General features: G+C 45.3%; 1 protein-coding gene across 1 annotated transcript; it reads right to left on the bottom strand.

Moving 5' to 3' along the window:
- Nucleotides 1-10,155: 10,155 nt before the first annotated feature.
- On the bottom strand, nucleotides 10,156-14,261 carry LOC124708578 (glycosyltransferase BC10-like). Its single transcript, XM_047240259.1, has 2 exons — nucleotides 13,701-14,261; nucleotides 10,156-10,803 (listed from the first exon to the last, which is right to left on the bottom strand). Exons 1-2 carry the CDS (start codon nucleotides 14,259-14,261, stop codon nucleotides 10,156-10,158), a joined length of 1,209 nt encoding a protein of 402 aa, XP_047096215.1.
- Between the last annotated feature and the right edge of the window lie 8,400 nt (nucleotides 14,262-22,661).

Genomic DNA, 22,661 nt, shown 5'->3' with positions numbered 1-22,661 from the left:
AATAAATAGGCGAAGGGGCAGCATCGGGAGAGCCAGGGGGCTCCCTCACCACATGTCGGCACGGCAGTGGGGCCCCCCCGCGCCGCCCTATGGTGTGGGCCCCCTTCTGGCCTTTCTCGACTCTTCTTCGGACTTCTGGAACACTCCGTGGAAAATAAGGCCGTGGGCTTTTGTTTCGTCCAATTCCGAGAATATTTGTAAACCAACTTTTCTGAAATCAAAAACAGCGTAAAACGAGAACCGGCACCGTGGCATCTTGTTAATAGGTTAGTCCCAGAAAATGCATAAAAACATTATAAAGTGTGAATAAAACATGTAGGTATTGTCATAAAACTAGCATGGAACATAAGAAATTTTAGATACGTTGGAGACGTATCAGTGGCCGGTTAGGGTTTCGGTGGGGAAGCTGGGATGGGCTAGGTTGGGCCGCGAGGTGGGCTGCCGGCTGGGCCTACTGGCCTCGTTCGGCTAGGAGGTCTTCTCCCTCTTTTTATTTATTTATTTAAAACTATTTTCTTTTAATTATTTTTCTGTTTGTTTTCAAACCCATTTCAAAATATTTTCAGCAAGGAAAATAAGCAGAAAAAAGGGAGGAGTTTAATTTGAAATAAAGTGAGTGAAGATTTTAGACAACAAAATAGTGTTTTAGTAAAATAATTTTAGGATTGAAAATATGCATGATGCCATGATTATGCAAAAAGGAAAATAACAAACAAATCTAATATGGGGATTTTCCTGGGTCGCTACAATCGACACCACTAACAAGGGATCGCGCCCCGAGATCCCACGCAAGGTACGGGGGAAGAGAGGTGAACTATCGGATCTTGTGGTGACGTGTCGATCTCCTCGACACCACTAACAAGGATTGTTGCTCCAGGTTGATCGGGTCGACACCACTAACAAGGGTTGTTGCTCCGTTGATGATGATGTAGTTGCGGCAGATTTCTTCTAAGATCGAACCTACTAGGTTAAGGCAAAGATTGTCCAACCCACGTGGAAGCCTAAGACTCAGAAAACTCATATAAGAGAGAAGACTCAAAACTCGCATAAATAAGAGGAGAAAGAATAAAGGTAAGGAGAAAAATGCAGAGCTACTCAGATCTATCCAACGAATTTTAGAAAACAGTTTATGACACTCTAAACTCAACGACCGTTTGCAAGGTTATCCTACAGGCTGGACCATGGGGTATCGACAACCTAAGGCTCTGATACCACTTTGTGACGCCCCAAAACCGGTACTATGCGGATTCAAGCGTTCCCGCCAAAATCCACACAAGATTGATTCTAGGAGACGCACCACCAAGCACCTCGTACACGCCAAAGCATGCACGCGATGAGGGTGGAATCATTCACAAGTAGTAATCATTACAACAAGTCACGATAGAGCCCACAAGAGGACTTATATTACAACAACGAATCCAACGAGCCAAGAATACAAATAGATACAATACAAAGATTCAAATCATACATAAAGCCAAATACATCCGAGTACGGATAAGAATAAAAATGGGACTAAGAGTCCTGAAGATAATCAAGCAGCGTCCATAACCCTGCCCAGGCCAAGCCGGATGGGTAACCTCGCTAGCGTCGTTCTTCATCGTACCGATCTGCATACCTGCCCGGTTATGTCCCAAAGCAGCAATAAGTACGGGTTCGTACTTAACAAGACTTCAAGACATGTAAGCATTCGTCAACCAGTCGTCCTTTGTACTTGAGGCACGCAGGGGACCTAGAGGACGCAAGAGGACGTCATAGGCAATATGGTGGGGTTAAGCGGCAGCACGCAAGCACTAAAAAAACTATAGAGACTCTCACAACTTACAGGTGCTAGAAATAGGTGAGAGAGCACATAAGCTAACAACTCTATATTGTATAACCCAGCCGATGCGTTATGCTAGGAAATAGATGAGAGAGGAATATAAATGGAGGAAATCAACAAATGACTCCAAGATCTAGATCCCAAGAGTTCCCCTCACAAAGAGGAGGAATGGATTGGTGGAGTTGTAGATCTAGATCTCCTCTCTTAGATCCCTCAAGAATGGGCAAGAATCATGGGGGGATTCAAGAGATAGGGCAAGTTCTTCAAAGTCAACAATGGAGGAGAGAGAGTGGAAGAACTTACCCAGCCCAAGGTGGAAGGAGACCTATTTATAGCCTAAGGAAAAATAGAGTCGTTGGGGAATAAAACGGGCAGAAAAATGACCCAGCCGGCCAGCCAGCCGGTCCACCGGGCTGGGCGTCGGACAGGACATCGCACAGGTCGGCAGCGCCGGCCAACGGACCGGACGGGGTGCAGCAGGCCGATGGTGGCCAAAAGAGCCCAACCGGCGGAGGGGCCGGTCGACCGGGCGCTGGGCCGGCCTGTCCGACCCAGAGGCCGGTTCGGCCGAGCCATGGGCGGGACCATCCGGACCAAACCGGTCGTGCGCCGGGCCAGATCCGGGCGATGATGAAAACGTTACTGGACTGTGCTCGGTTGGCACTGGCGCCAGGGCCGGTGGTGGGCCGGACTGCTTCAGGCCAAAACCTTTTTCTTTTTCTTTATAAAATAGAAAATGCTCCCGAACTCCGATAGAAATGAAACCAATTTTGTTGGAAAGATAACGACAAATAGAACACCACGGAATATTTTTAGATGATTCTAGAGAGGGAGTCTCGCACCGTTAAGAAACGGTGAAGATGTCCAAACTCGAAAACGCAACAAGCTCAAGATGAACTTGGGCTTGTTGGAAAGCTAGCAACAAGCTCAAGAATCTCACACAGAGAAACACCAAGAAGTAATAGGGATATGCAAGTATGCAAAGGGTTGAGCTCCCTAAGAAGATGTGATCAATTTACCCAACCGAAAGCCCCTCTTGATAGCGTGGCTATCTATCCTATAATCCGGTCTCCCAACAACCATCTTGAGACCGGTTAAAGGGAAACATAGCAAGGCCATACTTTTGCCTTGCGCATCCCGTTTGATCTCGATGATAAATCTTCAAGCTCCACTCAAGCTGGAATGCCTCACTTGATCATTGTTACTTCGTGAAGACTCACAAATGCTCCCTCATACACCATGATGGGAAAGCTCCATTGATGCACATCTTCACATGTCCATTATCACCAAATGGACGGCAAGCTTCAAGCATATGATCCTCTTGAGATGATCAACTTTAACTTGCCCAACTCAACCTTGATGACGATCACCACTTGACGTCATCCTCTCATGGGCTATATGAGATCTCACTTTTGATGCATGCCCATGGAAAGATACCTAACCCACATAGACAACACAAGGGAACATATATGATGGGTTGGTTCATAAAGCATAATTGACACACCTTACCATACCACATGACTTCTCGTGGCACATTTTTCATGCTTCATGTGTTGACTAAACTTGAATCTATTCTTCACTCTTTGTATTGGCCAACCTTATATCTTCTCATGCTCTATCATACTATCTTGAGGTGTATATAGAATTCTTCATTTGTTTGCATGCTCTAAATCTTAGTCAACCATAGCTCAACTTATGAGACTATCATGATACCGACTTAGAGCCATAACTTGAATTCTTCACTTGGAATCAAGCACTCAAGATCTTGATCATTCATTGCTTATCACATAAGCTAGAGCATGGCTAATATTGAGTTCCACATAAGAACTCCATCTTCAGTTATTCTTCTTGATCATATCACATACATATCTTCAAATCGATGATCTTGATGCCAATACACAAGGTATATCTTTATCTTCATGGCATCCATACTTGAATCCAACACATAGAATACAAGTAGTACCTATGGAATATTGCTTCATATAAACTCAATGAAAACATAAGTCCATAGGGGTTGTCACTAATTACCAAAACCACACGTAGGGGCAATATACCCTTACAGAAAAAGACTAAAAGAGAGGCATATAAATTTGGACGTGTTAAATAAATAAAAATATTCAGTGCATAAGCCATATGAGGAGATATTATAGCAGCCTATACAATTGCTGGATTATCCATTCTTACATAGGAATATAGAAGAGTAGCTTTATACATATTCTTTTGGGTAGAATAACTCGAAGTTTGGCAGAACCATGCACAGGATCATGGATCATTAAAGGACAATAAATTGAAAGAGAGGCATATAAATTTGGGCATTTATATTAAGCCGATGAATTCAGTACATAAACCAGCACCGGAGGTTTTATAACAAGCTACACAACAGATTATCCATTCCTACATATACTACACAAAAGTAGCTTCAGTCATAGATCATGAAGTTATCGTTGAAAACATACCTGGTACGAAGAAGAATCAGTCGGGCACTGATAGCAAATGAACCCATCTTCCAAAGCCTAGCAAAACTATATAATTCTATATTATTTTCTATGGCTATCAAAATCATTACTAGAAACAACATAAGAGGGACATAAGGGTGAAGAAGGCATTTCGATTGTACCTTCAAGAGGGCTCTGCTCGTCGCCTGATGCTGCTGCGTGATGCTCATGGATAAATAAGACCATGCACGCAAGGTCAAAACAATCGACGACTCATCACACATTCATACCTGCATCAGTTAGCGTTCGTTGCCGAACCTTTGCCAACTGGAGGAGGACTCGGTTGATTCCAACACTGGCAACCAATGCAGTCATGTCGGTACCGTTGAGCCTGAAACTTATGGTAGACATCAAACTAAAATAAAATAACAAGAAAGAGGTGGACAACACACAATACAACTGGCTCCTCCTGCTGTGACAACAGCAAATGTATTTTTTTCTCTGCTTTATAATAGATCACTACATAATTTACTCCCTTTACACATACACTTCCATTTGTCTCATCCATACATATAAAAAAAATCATGTACAGGGCACCGCACACCGTGACTATCATAGAGAGTTAGGTAGCCTTCCAAATTATGGATGCTGAAAGCCATATAGTGTCCATATTTCAGAATATGAAGCTGTTGGAACATGTCTTCCTTTTCTCATCTTCGTTCTATTTCATCTGCACTAAGTGTTAAATCTGTCAATGCATTATCAGTAACATAACCTCTTTTAGTGTACAGATAATTGTCGAGCAAGCTCCATATGCCACCCTTTCACACAGATGAAGCATGTGTGGATGAAGTCATGATGCACAACTTGTTGAGTGCCCCAGCTCCAAGTAATTCCATCAATAATGTAGGTAGGATTAGGAAAGGCGTACATAAACAAAACTAAATGGCCTCCTTCAACATTACCTGTTCCTAGTGCCGAAGCAAGGAAATCCCCACACAGCCTCCTCCTTTGTACCCTCTCCCCTGTCCTGATCTCTCGCCATGCCCTTGCGCTGCATTATCTCACCCCCTGTTCAAAAAGAAGAGACTTCGAAACAACTAATAGAGTAGTAGAGTGAGATTGAATCACAGATTTTTAATCCTTCTGCCAGGAAATCACCGCCCCCGTCCTCTTCAGCCCGGACCTCCTCTCCCCGTCCCCTAGAGCCGCCTTTCCCAGGGAGCCCTCGCCTATCAGCAGCATCCACGGTGTCGGCGCTCCAGCCATGAGTCGTCGGGGATGTGGTCTCGGCCGCCGGACGGTCCGGATCTCAGGGACGGAAACGAACTCGTTGGTGACGGCATCCAGCACCTCGTGGACGATTGTGTTGAGGGCCGGATTCTTTGCTAGGAGTTAGCCGACATGGAAACGGCGGAGAAGCTCGGCCAGGGAGATCGGGGACTGTGTAGCTCGCGGTCGGATGGTGGCGGCCAGCGGGGTGCTAATGATCGGGATCTGCTTGCTTGTTTGACCTCCGCCAAGCCGTCATGCGCCAAAGTCAGGCGCCGACCCGCGCCTCCGTTCGAGGATGGTGCCCCGCGCAGCCCGCCTCACGAGCGGGGAGCGAGCGAGACGCCTCGCAAACCTGCTACTCAGGTCTCCTAGAGAAGCGCGTCCGTGAGCGAGCAGAGCACGGGGACGCGGAGGTGCACGCGGTGTCGTTGTCGTGGGATGAGGCAGTGGACGCGTCCGAGCGAGGATGACCGGCCCGAGGGATCAACATCGTCACGCTGGTTTGACGCGACGACGAGCGCGACCAGTGTGAGCCCATGATCCCGGAGCAGGTCTTGTCGGCGGTTGCGACAGGGGCGGCAGCGAAACCCTATGGGATTGAAGAGGAAATCTCGGGGAGACGGGTTCGGTTTCGATGGCCCACTTGTCGATGCTTTCTAGCGATAGAGACGACGAAGGAAACGAGCGTTGGTTTTTTTTTTTTTGAAATTCATTCGGATGGAAACCCGACAAGCTGCTATTAATAACTGGAGTACAAAGAGACCCTAAGAGATACAAAAATTACATAGGGGCCAAGATTATGCAAGGAGGGCCCTGAAGAAAAAACAGAAACGCAATCCAGTCCTCCGTCTTCCTCCTCCAGATCGGGCTCGACCAACGGACTGCGGATTCATCTCCGGGGACACACCACTTGGAGACGAAGCGCAGAAGAACACCGTTGGCCAGAGCAGAGCAGCGGCGGAGCGGCAGCCCTACTGCCATCCAGTCCGACGCCAAAATAGCATCAGAGAAGAGCTCCTTGACGAAGTCGCCGCCGCCGTGAAGCAACCCCCGCAAGCAAACCACCACCATGGGGGCTTGAGCAAGCGAGAGAGAGAGAGCCGGTCGCGACTAGTACTGCGCCATCAGCAAAAGAGAGAAGCCCAGCTGCTTGACACCTCCTTCCCCCTCGTCTCCACGGCCGGTCATGTCGAAAGATATCCAACAGTGAAAGGTGACGACCAAAACTTAACATAGTGAAAGGTGGGCAACATAGGGAACATGTTTCTCCCTTTTAAGTAGTGTAGATGTAGATGTAGATATATTGGGAACTAGTTGAAACCCCGCGCGTTGCTGCGGCAATTTTAGATCAATTTCATATGTAAAATAATATTATAAATTGGCGTGGTGTTTCTATGTCTGTAAGAAGGAAAAAACATTTGTCTATACAAAATCAATATTATGTGAAAGCAAATGGTATTTCAACAATAATGATGTGTAGGTAGGAAGAGATAATACAAATATGTTTACTGTATAGTAAATTTGTCGTGCAATAATTTATTGTATGAATAAAGGTGAAACATGTAGGTCAAACTATTTGTTGTTGTTGATCTGAGTTGCTTCTTATATGAATAAATTGGAGATGTGGTGTTCTATATTTTCAGAGTCAACGGTAACACATGGATGATGACATGAAAATTTATTTGTGATCTCTGCATGAGAAGGCATGCTTTTGGATTACATTCGTACATTTCTTGTCAGCTTCCCTTGCCGGAAAAGTCAAAGGAGAGAATACTTCCGTTGATGAAGTCGGTTACATCCTGAAGAAATATAGTTACGATCGACCTGAAAGCCTTGAGATGAAATTTCAAACAATGGTATTAGTTTTGAAATGGGAGACAACATGACAGTTGTTTTTCTCTGGATAACCCAAGTATCCCACCAAAAGTAAAACCTGAGGATGTGTGAATTCTGTACTGAAAGAGGTGTCACAAAAATAGTTAATAGGGAATTTGTAGTTATAAATCTGTGATACTAACTCTGAATTAAGCTCTTTTCATTTGATTTACTCGGGCATGATGAAATGGTTCTAAAACTTACCTAGAAACCTCACAGATCAGAAGCTGCATGAAGAGTATCATATAAATCAACAGCTAGTTAGCAAAGCATGAACCACACTAAAGCAGAATGAGAATGGCGAGAACCTGGAAAGTCTTGTCGCGGGAACTGTATGTAGAGATCGCCTCCTCAACACCTGACTTCATCTGCTAGACACTCCAACAGACATCCTTTAGTTTGCTTGTCCAAATCTAGAGCGGTATCACCTAGAAGAAGTTCTCGACACCACTGCAAACTGTTGGATGCCTATCCCTCTTAGAGCATGTCTAGCAGGCCCCTTATATTTCTGCCCCGTATCTGGCTGCTTTTTCGCCCCGTATCGAAAAACTGCTCCATTTCGAGCCATGCCGTCTAGCAGACCCCGTATTTCGCCCCGTATTTTCAAAAATTAAAACCCCGGGAAGTTCATCTTCATTGATCATACTAGGGATCATACATACATTTTGATCATACAACGAATCATACTACATCTACAAAGCATCAACCTACCTCTACTCGTCCAGGATGACGTAGGGGATGAAGGCGATCCTCGCCGCCTCCTCCCGCGCCTCCCGCGCCTGCCGCGCCTCGAACTCCTGGACGGCGGCGATGGCCGCCGCCTCCTCCTCTCGCCTCCGCCGCCGCTTCTCGGCGGCATCCGCCTCGGACAAGGCGACCGCACGGCGGTAGGCCGCCTCCTCTTCCTCCTCTTCCGCCGCCGCCGCTTCCTCCTCGCCGCCTCCGCTTCCTCCGCCGCTGCCGCTCGCTGCCGATGGTCGCCCTCCATTCCGCCAACGCCGCGCGGTCGCGCCGCCATCGCGCGCGCCATTTCTCGAACGCCGCCGCTCATCGGCTTGAGCGGCGGGTCCTCGCTTGTACCACCGCCCACCCGCGGCGAACTCGCGGAGCGGTTCCGACACGTACAGCCGCGCCGGCGTACTTGCAGGCCGCGCGACGGCTCCCGGCGGCGGAAAGCTTGCACTTCAGCCCGCCACGCTTCCTCTACGGTGTCCGGCGAGCGGGATCGCTTCGATCCGCTCGCCGGCGAGGCCCTACCGCGGCGGCGGGAGTCCATCCTAGCGGCGGCGGTGGAATGCGTGGCGGGGGCGCGGCTAATTTCTCGCCGGAGCAGGAGGAGGAGGCGGCGGCGCGCGGCGGAGCTAGGGTTGCGAGCGAGGGGTTAACCCCTCACTCGCACTCGCGCCCACTATATGTACGGGGCGACGGGGCCGATTTCCTGGGCCCCGTATTCCGCCGAAACGGGGTGGCCCGAATACGGGGCCTGCTAGACGGCCCAAACCGCGCCTGCCCCGTATGTCGCCGGAATTTTACGGGGTGGGCGGGTTATACGGGGTCTGTTAGACCTGCTCTTATAGCTGTCTCTTTTACTCCTGACGCCACTAAATCGGTAACGCTCGCTTGCATGTCATCCCCGCTTATTCGTTTTCCCATATTCAATTATTCATGCCGTTCTCCCCCGCGGTTGGTGGCTTATCCACTCCAGCGATTGAAGCGACAGGATGGTGCAGACCGAGCGACACTTTTTTTTTCTTCGGCTGCAGATTGAGAAGAAGAGGCAAAGGTGGGCTGGCCCGATTCCATCTTGAGAAGAAGTAGAATCGGCCAGCCTACAGAGGAAAGCTAGAAAGGCTTTTATGTTGCCCACGCTCGACCGGACAATGTTTTTATCCAACCGGCCAAGTGAACCGAGCGATCGGGCAACCCGACCAAAGCAAGCGAGGAGTACAGTCGGAAGGAGCATGTTGACGTGGATAGCTTGCAAATATTAAATGAAGATAGTGGGGATCAACTTTATAGATATTATAGATATCAGGGCGGTATCAAATTCCCCTTTGGTTTAACTGCATGTGCTTGGGATCGCGGGTTAATATCGTGAAACTGGAGGGTGGGGGTGGATGTAAAAATATGTTTAGCCTAGGTTTGGGCGCTACATGCTGATCCAATGCGCGTAGGGAACGACCAATTTTTTGTCCCCGATCGGCTGAGTGAGAGCTAGCACGCGCCAAAAGTAATTGCAAAATATGTTTAGTACATATAAATTCCATCAATAACATCCAAGAAACTGCAACCTGATGCTACGTTGGGTTGTGTGCATTTTTGTTATGTAAAGCTGGGCATAATTTTCTTAGTTGTATAGCCCTGACTAAAACTAGTGAGTCAGTAAAATCTCTTTTTTATAAAACAAAACATACATTGTGCATTTGCATCTTGTCGATCCGATTATATTCCTCTGATGTGTATGGTAAAGATTTTCTAGCTTAGGAAAGAAATTTATGTAAACTGAAATAGAAAAGGCTTTTTTTAGTATTGCATGAAATCAGAAAACCAAACAAACAGAAATTTGAGCAAAAGCAGATTTTAGTGGTGTAGCACCGATTGTTAGAAGAATTCATGACATCAAAATGCACAAGAAGATTTTTTTTATCGTGAATGAGAAGATATCAGCGAACACGCAGTGAGATATCAGGAAGGATTCCTCTCTGTATCAATTGTATAATACATACAGATAGACTGATACAGGCAGCGAAGCTAGTACCCGAGGATCCCGGAAGAAAGCTCGAGCAGTGGCTGCAGCGCGCTTGGCGCGAACTTCCTTGCGAACAAAAAACATGCCTCCTCCAACTGCCCATTGCCCGTACACCTTTTCTTCTCCTTCTTCCCCACCATCCCCTCCAAGAACTTCTCCCTTACATCCTTGGTACCAAAACTCGCAGGGTGCGCCCCGCCACGGGACCAGTCTACCCAAGTAACACTGCGGTTGGCTATGCTCCCCGGCGCCACAATGGTGAGCACCGTGGGGAGGTAGTGCTCGTCCACATAGCACGGCGGCCGGCACACCTCACGGAACCTAGGGTAGTAACGGCCATCAGCAACCACGAACACAGCAAGAGATCGCCGGAGCTCGAACCACTGCGACCCTTTGCGCCACTGCGAGATGGGCACGTCAGGGGCCATGCCGGCGTGATAACGGCCCCGGCCATCCGGGCCTGGGTCATCAATGACCTGGATGAAGCTATGGACGGAGCGGGTAAGGTAGGCGTGGACGGTGGGAAGAGGATGGAGAGGGATGCATGACTCGGAGACGAGCACGAAGTGCTCATTGTCATGGTCGAGCAGCGCGTTCGCCAGCAGCCGCCGCTCCGCGTCCACCATACTCGGCCTCCCCCACTGCGTCACCTGAGGTATATATAAGACATAAAAGATATACAACCATGTGGCAGTCTTTTGTTTTTAACATGACCATGTGGCATTCTCGAATCAGAATTCGTAGCCTATCTATTACACAATTAGAAATCGAGACAAAATGAACATGGAGATTTGTTGCTCTTAAACTAAGAAATTTCAATGGTTGAGATTTTTGACATCCTTTTGTAGACCGCTACAGACTCCATAGTACTTTGAGACTTGAGCTTCAATAAAATAAATAAAAGGTTATATGCATCGATCGATGCAGATGTTGACGCTGAGTTTTCCCTTTCCAAAAAATACAAACGCAATTGTACTGAATGCCGGTTAATTGGAAGAGTCGAGCAGAATCAAAACACACACGGGATTGACACTGGCGCAAAAATAGGCACACATGTTGTTCCCATACAAGTACAACATTCCTAGGGACACGTTTCGTAGCCTGGAGGCCCATTGGCCCGCATGGGGGAGGGTGTGTGAGCTGTTTGGTTGGCTGAGCTCACCCGCGTTGTTGCATAGCATGGGTTTTAAAGCGGGCATGCCCCGGGAGGAACGGCCGAATCAGCCGTTTTCACCGAGCCTGCACCACTCTCGCATGGTGAAGGGAGAGGCAGGAACACGTGCCATCAATCGTCTCACCGCCCAATCCTTCCCCTCACTCTCCATCTTCCACTCTCATCCCCAACCTGTCACATCCAAACTCGGTGGTTGCACTACCCTCGCCGAATCTGCTACATTGCAGCGAGGAGGAGTGGGAACGGCGGAGGAGACGATGGCGACACCGACTGTGACGATATCTGCGACCCGCAACCCGGATGGGAGAATCACCGCGAGTACCTACGCGACATCGAGCTCGTCGTCAACCTCAACGATGGCGATAAGATTTTCAACCCTCCTCTTTGTAGCTTCTTCATCGTGGATCTGTGCCAACACTCACGGTTGTGCACTTTGCCATGACATGCAAATTAGATCTGCTAGGGTTATCGTGAGGGTTTGCTTCCACTAGATGCTTGCCTATGTTCATCTCAATTTAGGACTACCCCGTAGTTGTTTTTAGTTCCTCATTATCGATTTGATTGGATCTAGAACTTCCTGTCCGCATGCACAGTACATCGTTCGCAGATCGGATGAACATACAACCTACACTATTTTTTTACTATAGATCCAAAGAGAGGATGGAGTTTTTTGCACCGCCTAGATCAGATCTTCGATGCGTACCCTTGCATGCATTCTAATGGAAGCTTATGTGGATGATTATAACTTTGACAATGTGTAGATCACTGGGGTAGCTGCACATTCAACAATTTCTCTCAATTAGACGACCAAATTGGTTGTGCATGGCATTTGATGAATGTTTGATGATCTCTTAGACCTTGAACAGTGTTGCAATGGTAGCTAAATCATACGCTACACTTATGAGGCATATGTTTCATTCATTATGATATCCATATATGAGGCCTATAATTAAACTGGTACATGTATTAAAGGGATGGTGTGACCAAAACTAGAGGTATGTCTACACAGAAGTGTGCATTTCTCTTATTTTGCTCCCACCATCCATGTGAATGCTTTATACCTATATATGAGGCCTTTTTTATTTCTTTTTTGAGACCGGTGATGTAAACGTGTCCCAAATTGGGAAGGAGTTACTGAACAATGTACGTTGTCCTAACAATGAAGGTTAGCAATGCACCTGGTCCACTAACCCGTCCCTAAGACTTGTGTGTCCAACAACTATATGAGGCTGTAACTATTATTCAGTTGTTGTGATGAGCCAATGATTATGGCCAGTGACTGAACGTGGAAACATTTTAACACCACGGTGGTGTTATCCAATCTTGAACAATGCACAAGCACTCCTCCTTCTGCATTGTGCTTGGTTAAATAGCATCAATTGTGGTGTTCACTATGATTTGTGTTATGAGGCTTTACATATTTGCTTTTATTAGGTGTTCTTTGTTATGTATTCGTTGGCCAATGATTACAAGGTGGCACAATGCAAGGCAAGGGATTCTCCTTAAACCTAGTCCTATGTGTAAGCACATTCCTTGTACACTATACTTGGTTTGGGACAATCTCTTTGCCTTTTGTGTGACCCTATATATGAGGCTTTTTTGTGTTCATTCTTGATGCGAGCCTATGATGCATGTCGATGCTAATTGTTGACACTGTTTATTGCGCCATAGGTGTCCGATACATTTTTGTTTCTTCTACGCGCTAATAAGATCGACCTTGGCGCACCGGTGGAGGTCCTCTGCAGCGGGAGAGGAGGGGATGTGGTTGAGCTAGGGAGGGGCACCTTGCGGCCAGGGATGATAGGATGTTGCTGCGGTGGAGGAATTGCTGATGTTTGATGTCAATTTTGAGATATATATATTATATATACATTGATGTGTCAGACTTTTTTAATGCGTGTCGATGTTTGCTATTAAATTTGCTACAGCTTGCTTCATATAATTTTTTTTTGCTCTGATTATACCTATCTATTGAACACTATTGCTGTAAGTTAGTTTGTTGTGCATTTTGTTCAGCTTGTTGCTAGTAATTGTGCAATTTTGCTTTTAAACCAAGATGCACATCAATGTAACGACATTGAAAAATAGCGGTAGGAAATACAGTCATTTGGATCAACCGTTACAAAGTTAGTTACAAAATATTTTTAAAATCTTTATGAATGTGATATAGGGGGTGGTTTAGGGAAATTATTAAAATTGGACAAAATATAGAGAATCTTTTTAGGGAAGTCGTCTATCTAGAAATGTAGAGGAAAATATAGAGGTCCCTGGAAAAAAAATGGTCTAGGAGAACGAACGGTGGAGAAAGGAGACAGAGCATGCAAGCCGCATCAAATCTTTTGATCCCAAAAGGCCAAAGCTGTTATGGCGTACCTGGCTGGGAACCTGACGGCCGTGGAACGGCGACGACGGCGGGAAGTCGGGGCGGTACCCCGGCGTGGTGTGGACGTACACGGAGAAGAGCTCCGTGCCGTTTCCGCCGGTGCTGGTGCCATTGAAGAATCTCTCCCAGAGCGGTGCCAGCGGCAGCGGGCCGCGCGTCAGGAACAGGAACGCCACCTTCCTCGGCTTCGATGGCCGCCGCGGCGGTGCGGCCCGGGCCTCGAACGATGCCGCCCACAGCAGCTCATCGTCGCTCATGTTGTGCCACGCGCTTTTGGCCGGTGGTCGAGCCCACCAGCGTTCCACCTCGTTTTCCTCCGTGCACGGCGCCGATCTCCCAACGGCGTGGATAACATCGGGGAGGGCGAGGCTCGGGAGGCGGTAGTAGCTGGAGGCGGCCACGCCGTCGCCGAAGAAGAGGACGGCAACGAGGAAGCCGGTGGTGAGCACGGCGAAGAGCAGAAACAGCCTGACGAGGTCCACCGAGAATCTCCTGGGCGGCGCCGTCGCCATCGCGTAGACGTCTTTGCCTTTGCTGCAGTTGACCACCATTGCTCCTCCCGGCATAATGCTGATTGCTGTACACAAGCACACTCCAACAAAAAGGAGAGATTTTTAGACGCCAAGTGCAAAAGATTATCATGGAGAAATTCCCACAGATTGTTAGGGGACTGGAGAACTAACATTGGAAATTGGAAGCTAGGTTGATCAAAATATCAGAGTTTATTTTTTAAAAGTTCCATCCGTACGAGCAGCAGAGTAGCAGCCATTACCGATCAAATCGGGAACGAACGAATAGCGCGTTTTTTTATAGCAACTCCACAAACAAAAAATTCTGAGGAAATATATTTTACGGTATATATCAAATAATGGAGCAATCTATCTACCAGGAGTGAGGACTTGATTTCCTTTAGTCGGGGGAGCATGCAAATGCAAGAAATCACATCATGAAGAACATCCATTCGGTAAGCTTTGATGTACACGGTCAGCCCATGCCTATGAAAGAACAGCAAATCACCAAATTGCGAAAAGAAAAACAAGTATCACTACTGACACTATCTACCCAATTAAGAAGATAATGCAGCAGAAGGTTTTTCAATCTAAAGAAAAAATATATATTAAGCTGATTAGATGCAGAAGTTTGCGACGACCTAGGATGAGCTTCCCGGCCGGCCGAAAGAGGAGTGTCGTCTTGTCCAATCAAGCAGCTAACAAAGAAGAAATCAACTCACGCAGCTAGCGCAGGTGGTGTGTTGGTAAGATTATTGTCTTGTCTATCGTTCCCGGTTCTTTTATAATGATCCGGGTTGACTAATAATGTTCTAAGTACTTAGACATCTCCAGCTGCCCGAAGTAAACGGATCAAACATGTCCGTTTCAGTCTGAGCGGACAGAAAATGGGTAAAAACCATCCCAATGCCTGACGCATAGTGAACGGCCTATCCGCGCTGACGCATTCATGGCCTAAGTTTGGGCTCGAATTGTGTTAGAGCGGACAACAACCTGAGTCCGCGCGATGTCCCCCTCAATTGACCCAGGGGCTTGCTCGCCCAGGGACACCAACCCTAGTAGCCACCAAAATTGTGTCACTTCCTCCCATTGCAACCCTAGAGTGACACCGCCACCTACCTGCCCCTTTCCATTGTTGGCACCCTCTGTTCGGGCCGCAACTTGCCGGAGATCGTGACCGGTGCAAGCGTCCTAGAGAGCACTCGTCGGCATCTTTCCAACACCATATTCGCCCGTCTGCTCGGACCCTCCCACCGACATGTTCGACCAATTGTAAGGCCGGTCAATATATAGGTACGAAAACCTAGACCATTTCGGTCATTTGAGCCATGTGGATTGGCCATAGCTTCTTCCTTGTTAGCCACAAATAGACTTCAGCAAGTCGATCGAGTTCTTCTTCAATACCATCATGCGTAGCTCGTCCGACAAGGAGTTGGACGGCTCTTCGGAATTCACGATTGTCGCGGCCTCTCTCTGAACACACTGAGAGGCAGCAACCGGTGCGTAGGGGCTCGACTAGGTCTCGCAGGGGCAATGTGGCGCGCAATCAAGAGGGTAGCCACTACCGGCTTCAGCTGGACTACTTCCACCCCGTGAAGCCGGTCTTCAATGCGACCCTCTTCCGGTGTCGTTTTCGGATGTCAAGAGACTTGTTCTTAATTGTTCTACAAGGCGTCATGAACTACGACTCCTACTTCAGATGCAAGCCCGATGCATTCACCTCTTATCAGAAGTGTTCCCCAACTATTCGTATGATTGCATGAATATGGAGTGTGGCGATCGCATCGATACGTATTTGCGAATGAGCGAGACCACCTACCTTGATGCGATGTAGAAGTTTTACCGATGCCGTTATTGCAGTGTTCGGCTAGGTTTACCTGAGAGAGCAAACAGATGTCGACACTGCCCGGCTGCTATCTATCAATAAGGCAAGAGGATTTTTTGGGATGATCGGCAATACAGATTGCATGCACTTGGATTACCTTATATGTGTGATGGACTGATGGGTAACAGGGAAGAAAATCTGCGCCCATGCCCAGGCCCTAGGCTGTTAAATCGCTGGTACTTACTCGGATGCAAAAAAAAAAAAAAAAAAAAAAAAAAAAAAATTACAAGAGATATCCACATATACGTGGTCAATAAAATTGCTGTCCTAACTATCAAGACATGATTTGTGTGTGTACTTCTTGCTTTTCTTGAGATGTATCTTGGAGTAGCCCTGAAGTCACAAAAATATATTTTTAATAAAATAAGTATAACTACTGTTTTCTTTATTCGCTAGGCCGGAGCAACGAGGTGGCTATGTTTAGCATACGCATTGCTCCGTAAGTTTGCGTGCCACTTGTGAAGAATAGGATACTTGATCCGCACGAACACTTTTGCATTTCTCGGGACGGTGCATTGGTGCGGGTGAATTTATTTTGTGAAGTAAGCACACTGCGTGTAAATCCAAGAAAGGGTACGAAGGGTAGCCTCTGGTGGTGCCATGGAAAACGGCCGCACATGCCGTCTCTACCAGATACCGCATTCGGCTGAAAACTGGAAAATAACTCTTACGCTGATTTTGAATCGAGCTATTCAGTTCGTTGCATCGTCGGCACGAGGGAAATTTTAGATAGTTGGTTCCCTTCCTCCGTCGAAGCTGGCCAGTTTCCGGCGAACCTGGCCAATATGTGTGTGTACATCTTGCTTTTCTTGAGATGTATCTTGGAGTAGCTGTAGCCCTGAAGTCACAAAAATATATTTTCAATAAAAATAAGTATAACTACAGTTTTCCTTATTAGGCATGAGCGATGATGTGGCAATATTTAGCATACGCATTGCTCCGTCGGTTTTGCGTGCCACTTGTGAAGAATAAGATACTTGATCCGCACGACCACTTTTGCATTTCTAGGGATGGTGCATTACGGGCGAAATTATTTTGTGAAGTAAGCACACTGCGTGTAAATCCAAGAAAGGCGCAGCTGGCTTGGGAACTCTCCGTGGGTCGGTGCCATAGAAAACGGCCGCACATCCCGTCTATAGCATCTCTTTTTTTTTTTTGACAATCAATACCACATATATTCATAATAGCAAATAGTACATGGTAGAGATACACGAGCTGTCTCCAGCGATTACAAAATAAAGTCTAAAAGATACTAGCAAATCTTCGAGGTCTTCAAACTCTTTCTTCTTCCAAGACATAATCTTGTACTTTTCTGAAGGCAGCCAAAGATAGATAACAAACCATAGACCTGTAAATACCAACGAAGGTTCTCCCATAATTTTAATTTGAGCCGCAATGCCAAGGCTGCGTGCACGCGCGCAACCATTAAAGTAGTCAATCAACATCGGCAAGAGTACCAACACCAGTATGTCAGGGAATAAAAACCGATCTGCCTTGTCGACGTTGATGGAGAGCCGAGAATACGAATCACCATTGTCGAGGACGTAGCAATCGGGACAAGAACTGCGAGGATAATCCTCCTCGCGGCAACCATGAGAAAAGATCCAAGATCGATCTGGCGAAGTAAGATCTGAACACCCATACCTAGATAATTGTAATCTTTCAGCACCACCATTGACGTCGGGAAGGAGATCTCGTCGTCGAACGAAAGGCCGAAGATCACTTATTGCAGACGATGCCATCTCCATTGCGGGGAAACCAACAAGAAAACGGCGACCAAAAACCTAACATAGACTACCGAAAAGACTACTTTTATTGAAAACTCCACTCATAGATCGGGTCCGCACATCCCGTCTATAGCATCTTAGTATACGGTATCAGTCGAAAAATGCGGCAAAAATATGTAAGACTAATTTTATTTTTTTACAGAAACACCATCGCTCCCTGAAATGCTGCATATACGCGGATATTGGGCCGAGCTATTCAGTTTGAAACCATTGTGTCACATTTCTGTATTTTTTTGAAACCAAAAACAATTATGTAAGTAAACAATAATGAATAAGATAATACTATTAAATTCCAATGAAAATAAAATCAGTAATAAAACTATTTTTATTATAAAAATAATATATGCATAACTTATATAATATGGCCAAATAATTAATATCTTTAAATCTATAAACCGCAATTAGACAAATAATATATGCATTATTATTAGAAAAATGTGAGGATTTGAATATGAAATAGTTTTGTTTTTATTCATTTATTATTATTATTATAAAAATAATATATAAATTATTCATATAATATGACCAAATAATTAATATCCTTAAATCTGTAAACCGTAATTGGACAAATAATGTATGCATTATTATTAAAAAAAAGTGAGGAATTTGAATATGAAATAATTTAAGCACATTTAATTCAGTAGGACTACTTACTTCATAGTTCATACATGGCCAATTATCTGAATCCTGCACTTGTAGTCATGTTGCCTAGTCTTGACAAACCCATGTATCCAAGTATTCAGGTTAGTTATTTCTGTTAGTCTTTTTTTTTCAAGTTCATCATGATCGGAGAAGTTGCATCAGGAAACTCTATCTTCGATGGTTCAAATATTTTAATAACAATAGAAAGATTCGATATATTGAGACGATTTATTTTTTATTATTCATATAATATGGCTAAATAATGTGGGGAATTTGTAAACCACAATTAGAAAAATATGACATATTTGAATAACAATAGAACAATTCGATATATTGAGACGATTCGTAGTTCATACAAATATAGAAGACACACAGCACACACCACACGACCATCTACTCATCATCTTTAAATATTGAGACGATCAACATGGCTATTGTATCCAACTAGCTCCCAATAACTCCTAGCCACCTCGAAGCCCAGGCGAGCGTCTAGAGCGGCATAGCGCGCTTGCTCGTACCTCAATGGAACATTGGCCCACCCAAAAATATGTTCATCTTCTTTTTCTTCCACGGCGTCCTTCTTCTTGTACTTCTTCCTCTTCTTCTTCTCAAGATTTGTCCCAATGATAGAATTTGCCAGATCATATAGACTCGGAATGGGATTTTTGGTGGGGTTCGGGAGTATCTTCTGGAGGTCGAACGCAGAAGTAATATCAATATCGTAGGGACTCAGCATTTCCACATCTTTGTTGATAGCCGCGCTGCAGAATCTGATGGTGTTGTCCTGCAAGAACTCCTTGAGAATTTGTGGCACTTCATCAGCCCAAAAAATCTGAAATATCAAATTCTCGGTCGCCACCCTTGAAGCACGGAGAGTGACCGTGATCTTGAAAGACATCCATTCGGCCACGAGGTGGTATATCCGAGATCGAGGAGCCGGGGCACGCGCGAGGTGCTCCATTGGGGCCGGAACATCGACGAGGAGAGAGCTTTTTGAAAGAGATGATGGAGATGTGTGAAGAGATGTGTGGCAATGGTGGAGGAGATGTGAATCATATAAAGGAGAGGAAGGTGAAGATGAACAGGCTGGCCACCGGGTGATCAATTCCCATGGCCGGCCGCCAGCGACCCAAATTCCCGCATGGCCGATCGATTTCGGCCCGCCGGTAATGGCGACGACGATTGGCTTCCGCGCGGGAACGAACCGTTGAACTTTATGTCCCGGCTCGTGTCACCAGCATGGACAAAAGGACTGCCAGCAGGACGCAAAAGGCCACAGACCCTTTTGTCCCGGTTTGAGGCTCCAACCGGGACAAAAGATCCTTAAAGAACCGGGACAAAAGACCCTGTAATCTCTCTCTGGTTTTGAAGCGATGTGGCCTGACCATTTGTCTCGGCTCCAGACTGGTCTGGGACAAAAGGCCAGGACGGATGGTCCGTTTTCTACTATTGACGGCGGCGGATGGCAGGCGGACGGCTGCTACTAGCTTGTGCGGGCCTGTGGCGAAGCGACGGGTGGCCCAGGGACGGTGCGAGAGGGTGGGCGGCGGGTGCGGGAGATGGCTGAGCGGCAGACAGAGGGCGGCCAGCCGATGGTGAGCGGCCAACTAGCGGCGAGGGGGGGTGGCGGACGATAGGGCAGACGATCGATGTTGTATCATTGGCAGCTCGTGGCCGAGTTCGTGGAGTTCCTTTCGGAAAGAAGGGATTTTAGGAAAAGCAAGCAAATGAATGGACACCACGAAAGATTCCACTTTTTTACGCTTCCTATTCTGCTGCTATCGTCCCGTAAAAGGGGTGACCCTAGCTGGCGATCGTTCGCTCAAAACCTGCCTAGCGATCACTTTCCGACAGTTTTTTTGGTTTAATCGTGCGCGAGTTCGCTTCCTCTTTCTAGCAAAACAATAAATACTGGATGACCCGTACGTGAGCAAACCTGTTTCTTCTCCTTTCTCTGACTCACATCCACATTAAAACTTTCCAAATTTGAAAATTCAAAACATTTTAACTTTCAAACGACAACTCCAAATTAAGATTCGCTTTCACCAATAAATCCGTCTCGACGAGATCTTCAAAACTAGCACCCATGTTAATATGTTTCGACAAACTTTTTTTCTGACTAAAAGTTATCAACCCTCTCTATTTGAATAATCAACCCCTCCGTAGTTGAGTGATCAACGGTAAATGTATAAAATTATGAACCTAGTGCAGGCTATTGAGGGAAAGTTCTGCATGCATGCACAAATAGACAAATCTGCTGATGACAGTAGAATCTTTTCCAAATTTGAAAATTCAAAACATTTTAACTTTCAAACGACAACTCCAAATTAAGATTCGTTTTCACCAATAAATCCGTCTCGACGAGATCTTCAAAACTAGCACCCATGTTGATATGTTTCGAGAAACTTTTTTTCGAGCTAAAAGTTATCAACCCTCTCTGTTTCAATAATTAACCCCTCCGTACTTAAGTGATCAACGGTGAATGTATAAAATTATCAACATGGTGCAGACTATTGAGGGAAAGTTCTGCATGCATGCATAAATAGACGAATTTGCTGATGTCAGCGAAATGTTTCCCAAAATTTGAAAATTCAAAACGTTTTAACTTTCAAACGACAACTCCAAATTAAGATTCACTTTCACCAATAAATCCGTCTCGACGAGATCTTCAAAACTAGCACCGATGTTAATATGTTTCGACAAACTTTTTTTCTAGCTAAAAGTTATCAACCCTCTCTATTTGAATAATCAACCCCTCCGTACTTGAATAATCAACCGTAAATGTATAAAATTATCAACCCCAAAGTTAATTTTATTTTAAACATTTTAGCGAATCTTTTTTAGTTTAGAAGCTATCAACCCGGTGTCCTGTTATTTATCAACAGTAAATATAAATAACTACCAAACCTAAAAATCTAATTTCATTTCGACTATTTTGGCGACTCTTTTTAGTTTACAAGTTATCAATCAGGTGCCCCGTTATTTATCAATGTTAATTATAAATAACTACCAACCCTAAAAAGTATTTCATTTAGAATATTTTAGCGAACATTTTTTTTATTTTACAAGTTATCAACCTGGTTACTCGTTATTTATCAACGGTAAATATAAATAAATAATAACCCTAAAAAGTATTTCATTTAGAAATTTTAGCGACTCTCTTTTAGTTTACAAGCTATCAACCCGGTGACCCGCTATTTATCAATGGTAAATATAAATAAAATATCAACCCTAAAAATTTAATTTAATTTAAAAATGTAGAGATTCTTTTTTGTTTACAAGTTATCAACCCGGTGCCCCGTTATTTATCAACGGTAAATATAAAAACCTAGCAACCCTAAAAAGTAAATTTCATTTAGAATATTTTAGCAACTTTTGTTAGCTTACAACTTAAAACAGTACTTAATTTGAGTAGCAAGTGGTAGTTCATTTGAGTTGCAAGTGGATCTTCCCACCCGTTATTTTCCCCCTTAAAAACCACTGGCCCGAAAAAGGGAATTGCAAAAGGACCCCCTTAAACATGAATTACCGTACGAAAAATAAAACCCAAAAGGGAATTGCAAAAGGAGAATTGAGAGCCTGCCTCGTGCTGAAGAAAAAGAGTGAGATGCTATGTGTATGCATGCAACAACTTATGAAAAAGCGTGCTGAAAAGTTGGCTCATTAAAGGCAAATCCATGAGATGCTTTGTGCATGTGCATGCATGCAGTGTGAACGCTCTTGGCTGCATGCAACTTGCAAAGTAGTAATAAGCTGTTAGTGTGAACATGTGTGAACGCAATTAAAACACTACGTGATAAAAAAAAGGGAATTGACTCGCACCGCGAGCGCTTCCGCGCCACGAAAAGTGATTGCTCGAGTGATCGATTGCCAGGAAGGGGATTCGCCGTAAAAGTACGATATGGTTAACTACTGCATCTACATTTTGCAGTTTCGAATTATATGGTATCTGCTAGACATTCTCTTAATCGATCTAGTAGACGTGCACAATGGTGAGCACGATCAAAACACGAAGCGATTTGTAAACGTAATATAAAAGGAAAAAAGTGCTTGATCATACCTCGCTAAGAGCTTACTTGGTATTAGTGTTTTAGTGGGGATTAGCGAAATAATCTGCTTTAAACTTTA

The sequence above is a fragment of the Lolium rigidum genome, chromosome 1 (genome assembly GCF_022539505.1).
Source record: "Lolium rigidum isolate FL_2022 chromosome 1, APGP_CSIRO_Lrig_0.1, whole genome shotgun sequence".
Lineage (NCBI taxonomy): Eukaryota > Viridiplantae > Streptophyta > Magnoliopsida > Poales > Poaceae > Lolium > Lolium rigidum.
The sequence above is the reverse complement of the archived record's forward strand: the minus strand, read 5'-3'. Positions and strand labels throughout refer to the sequence as shown.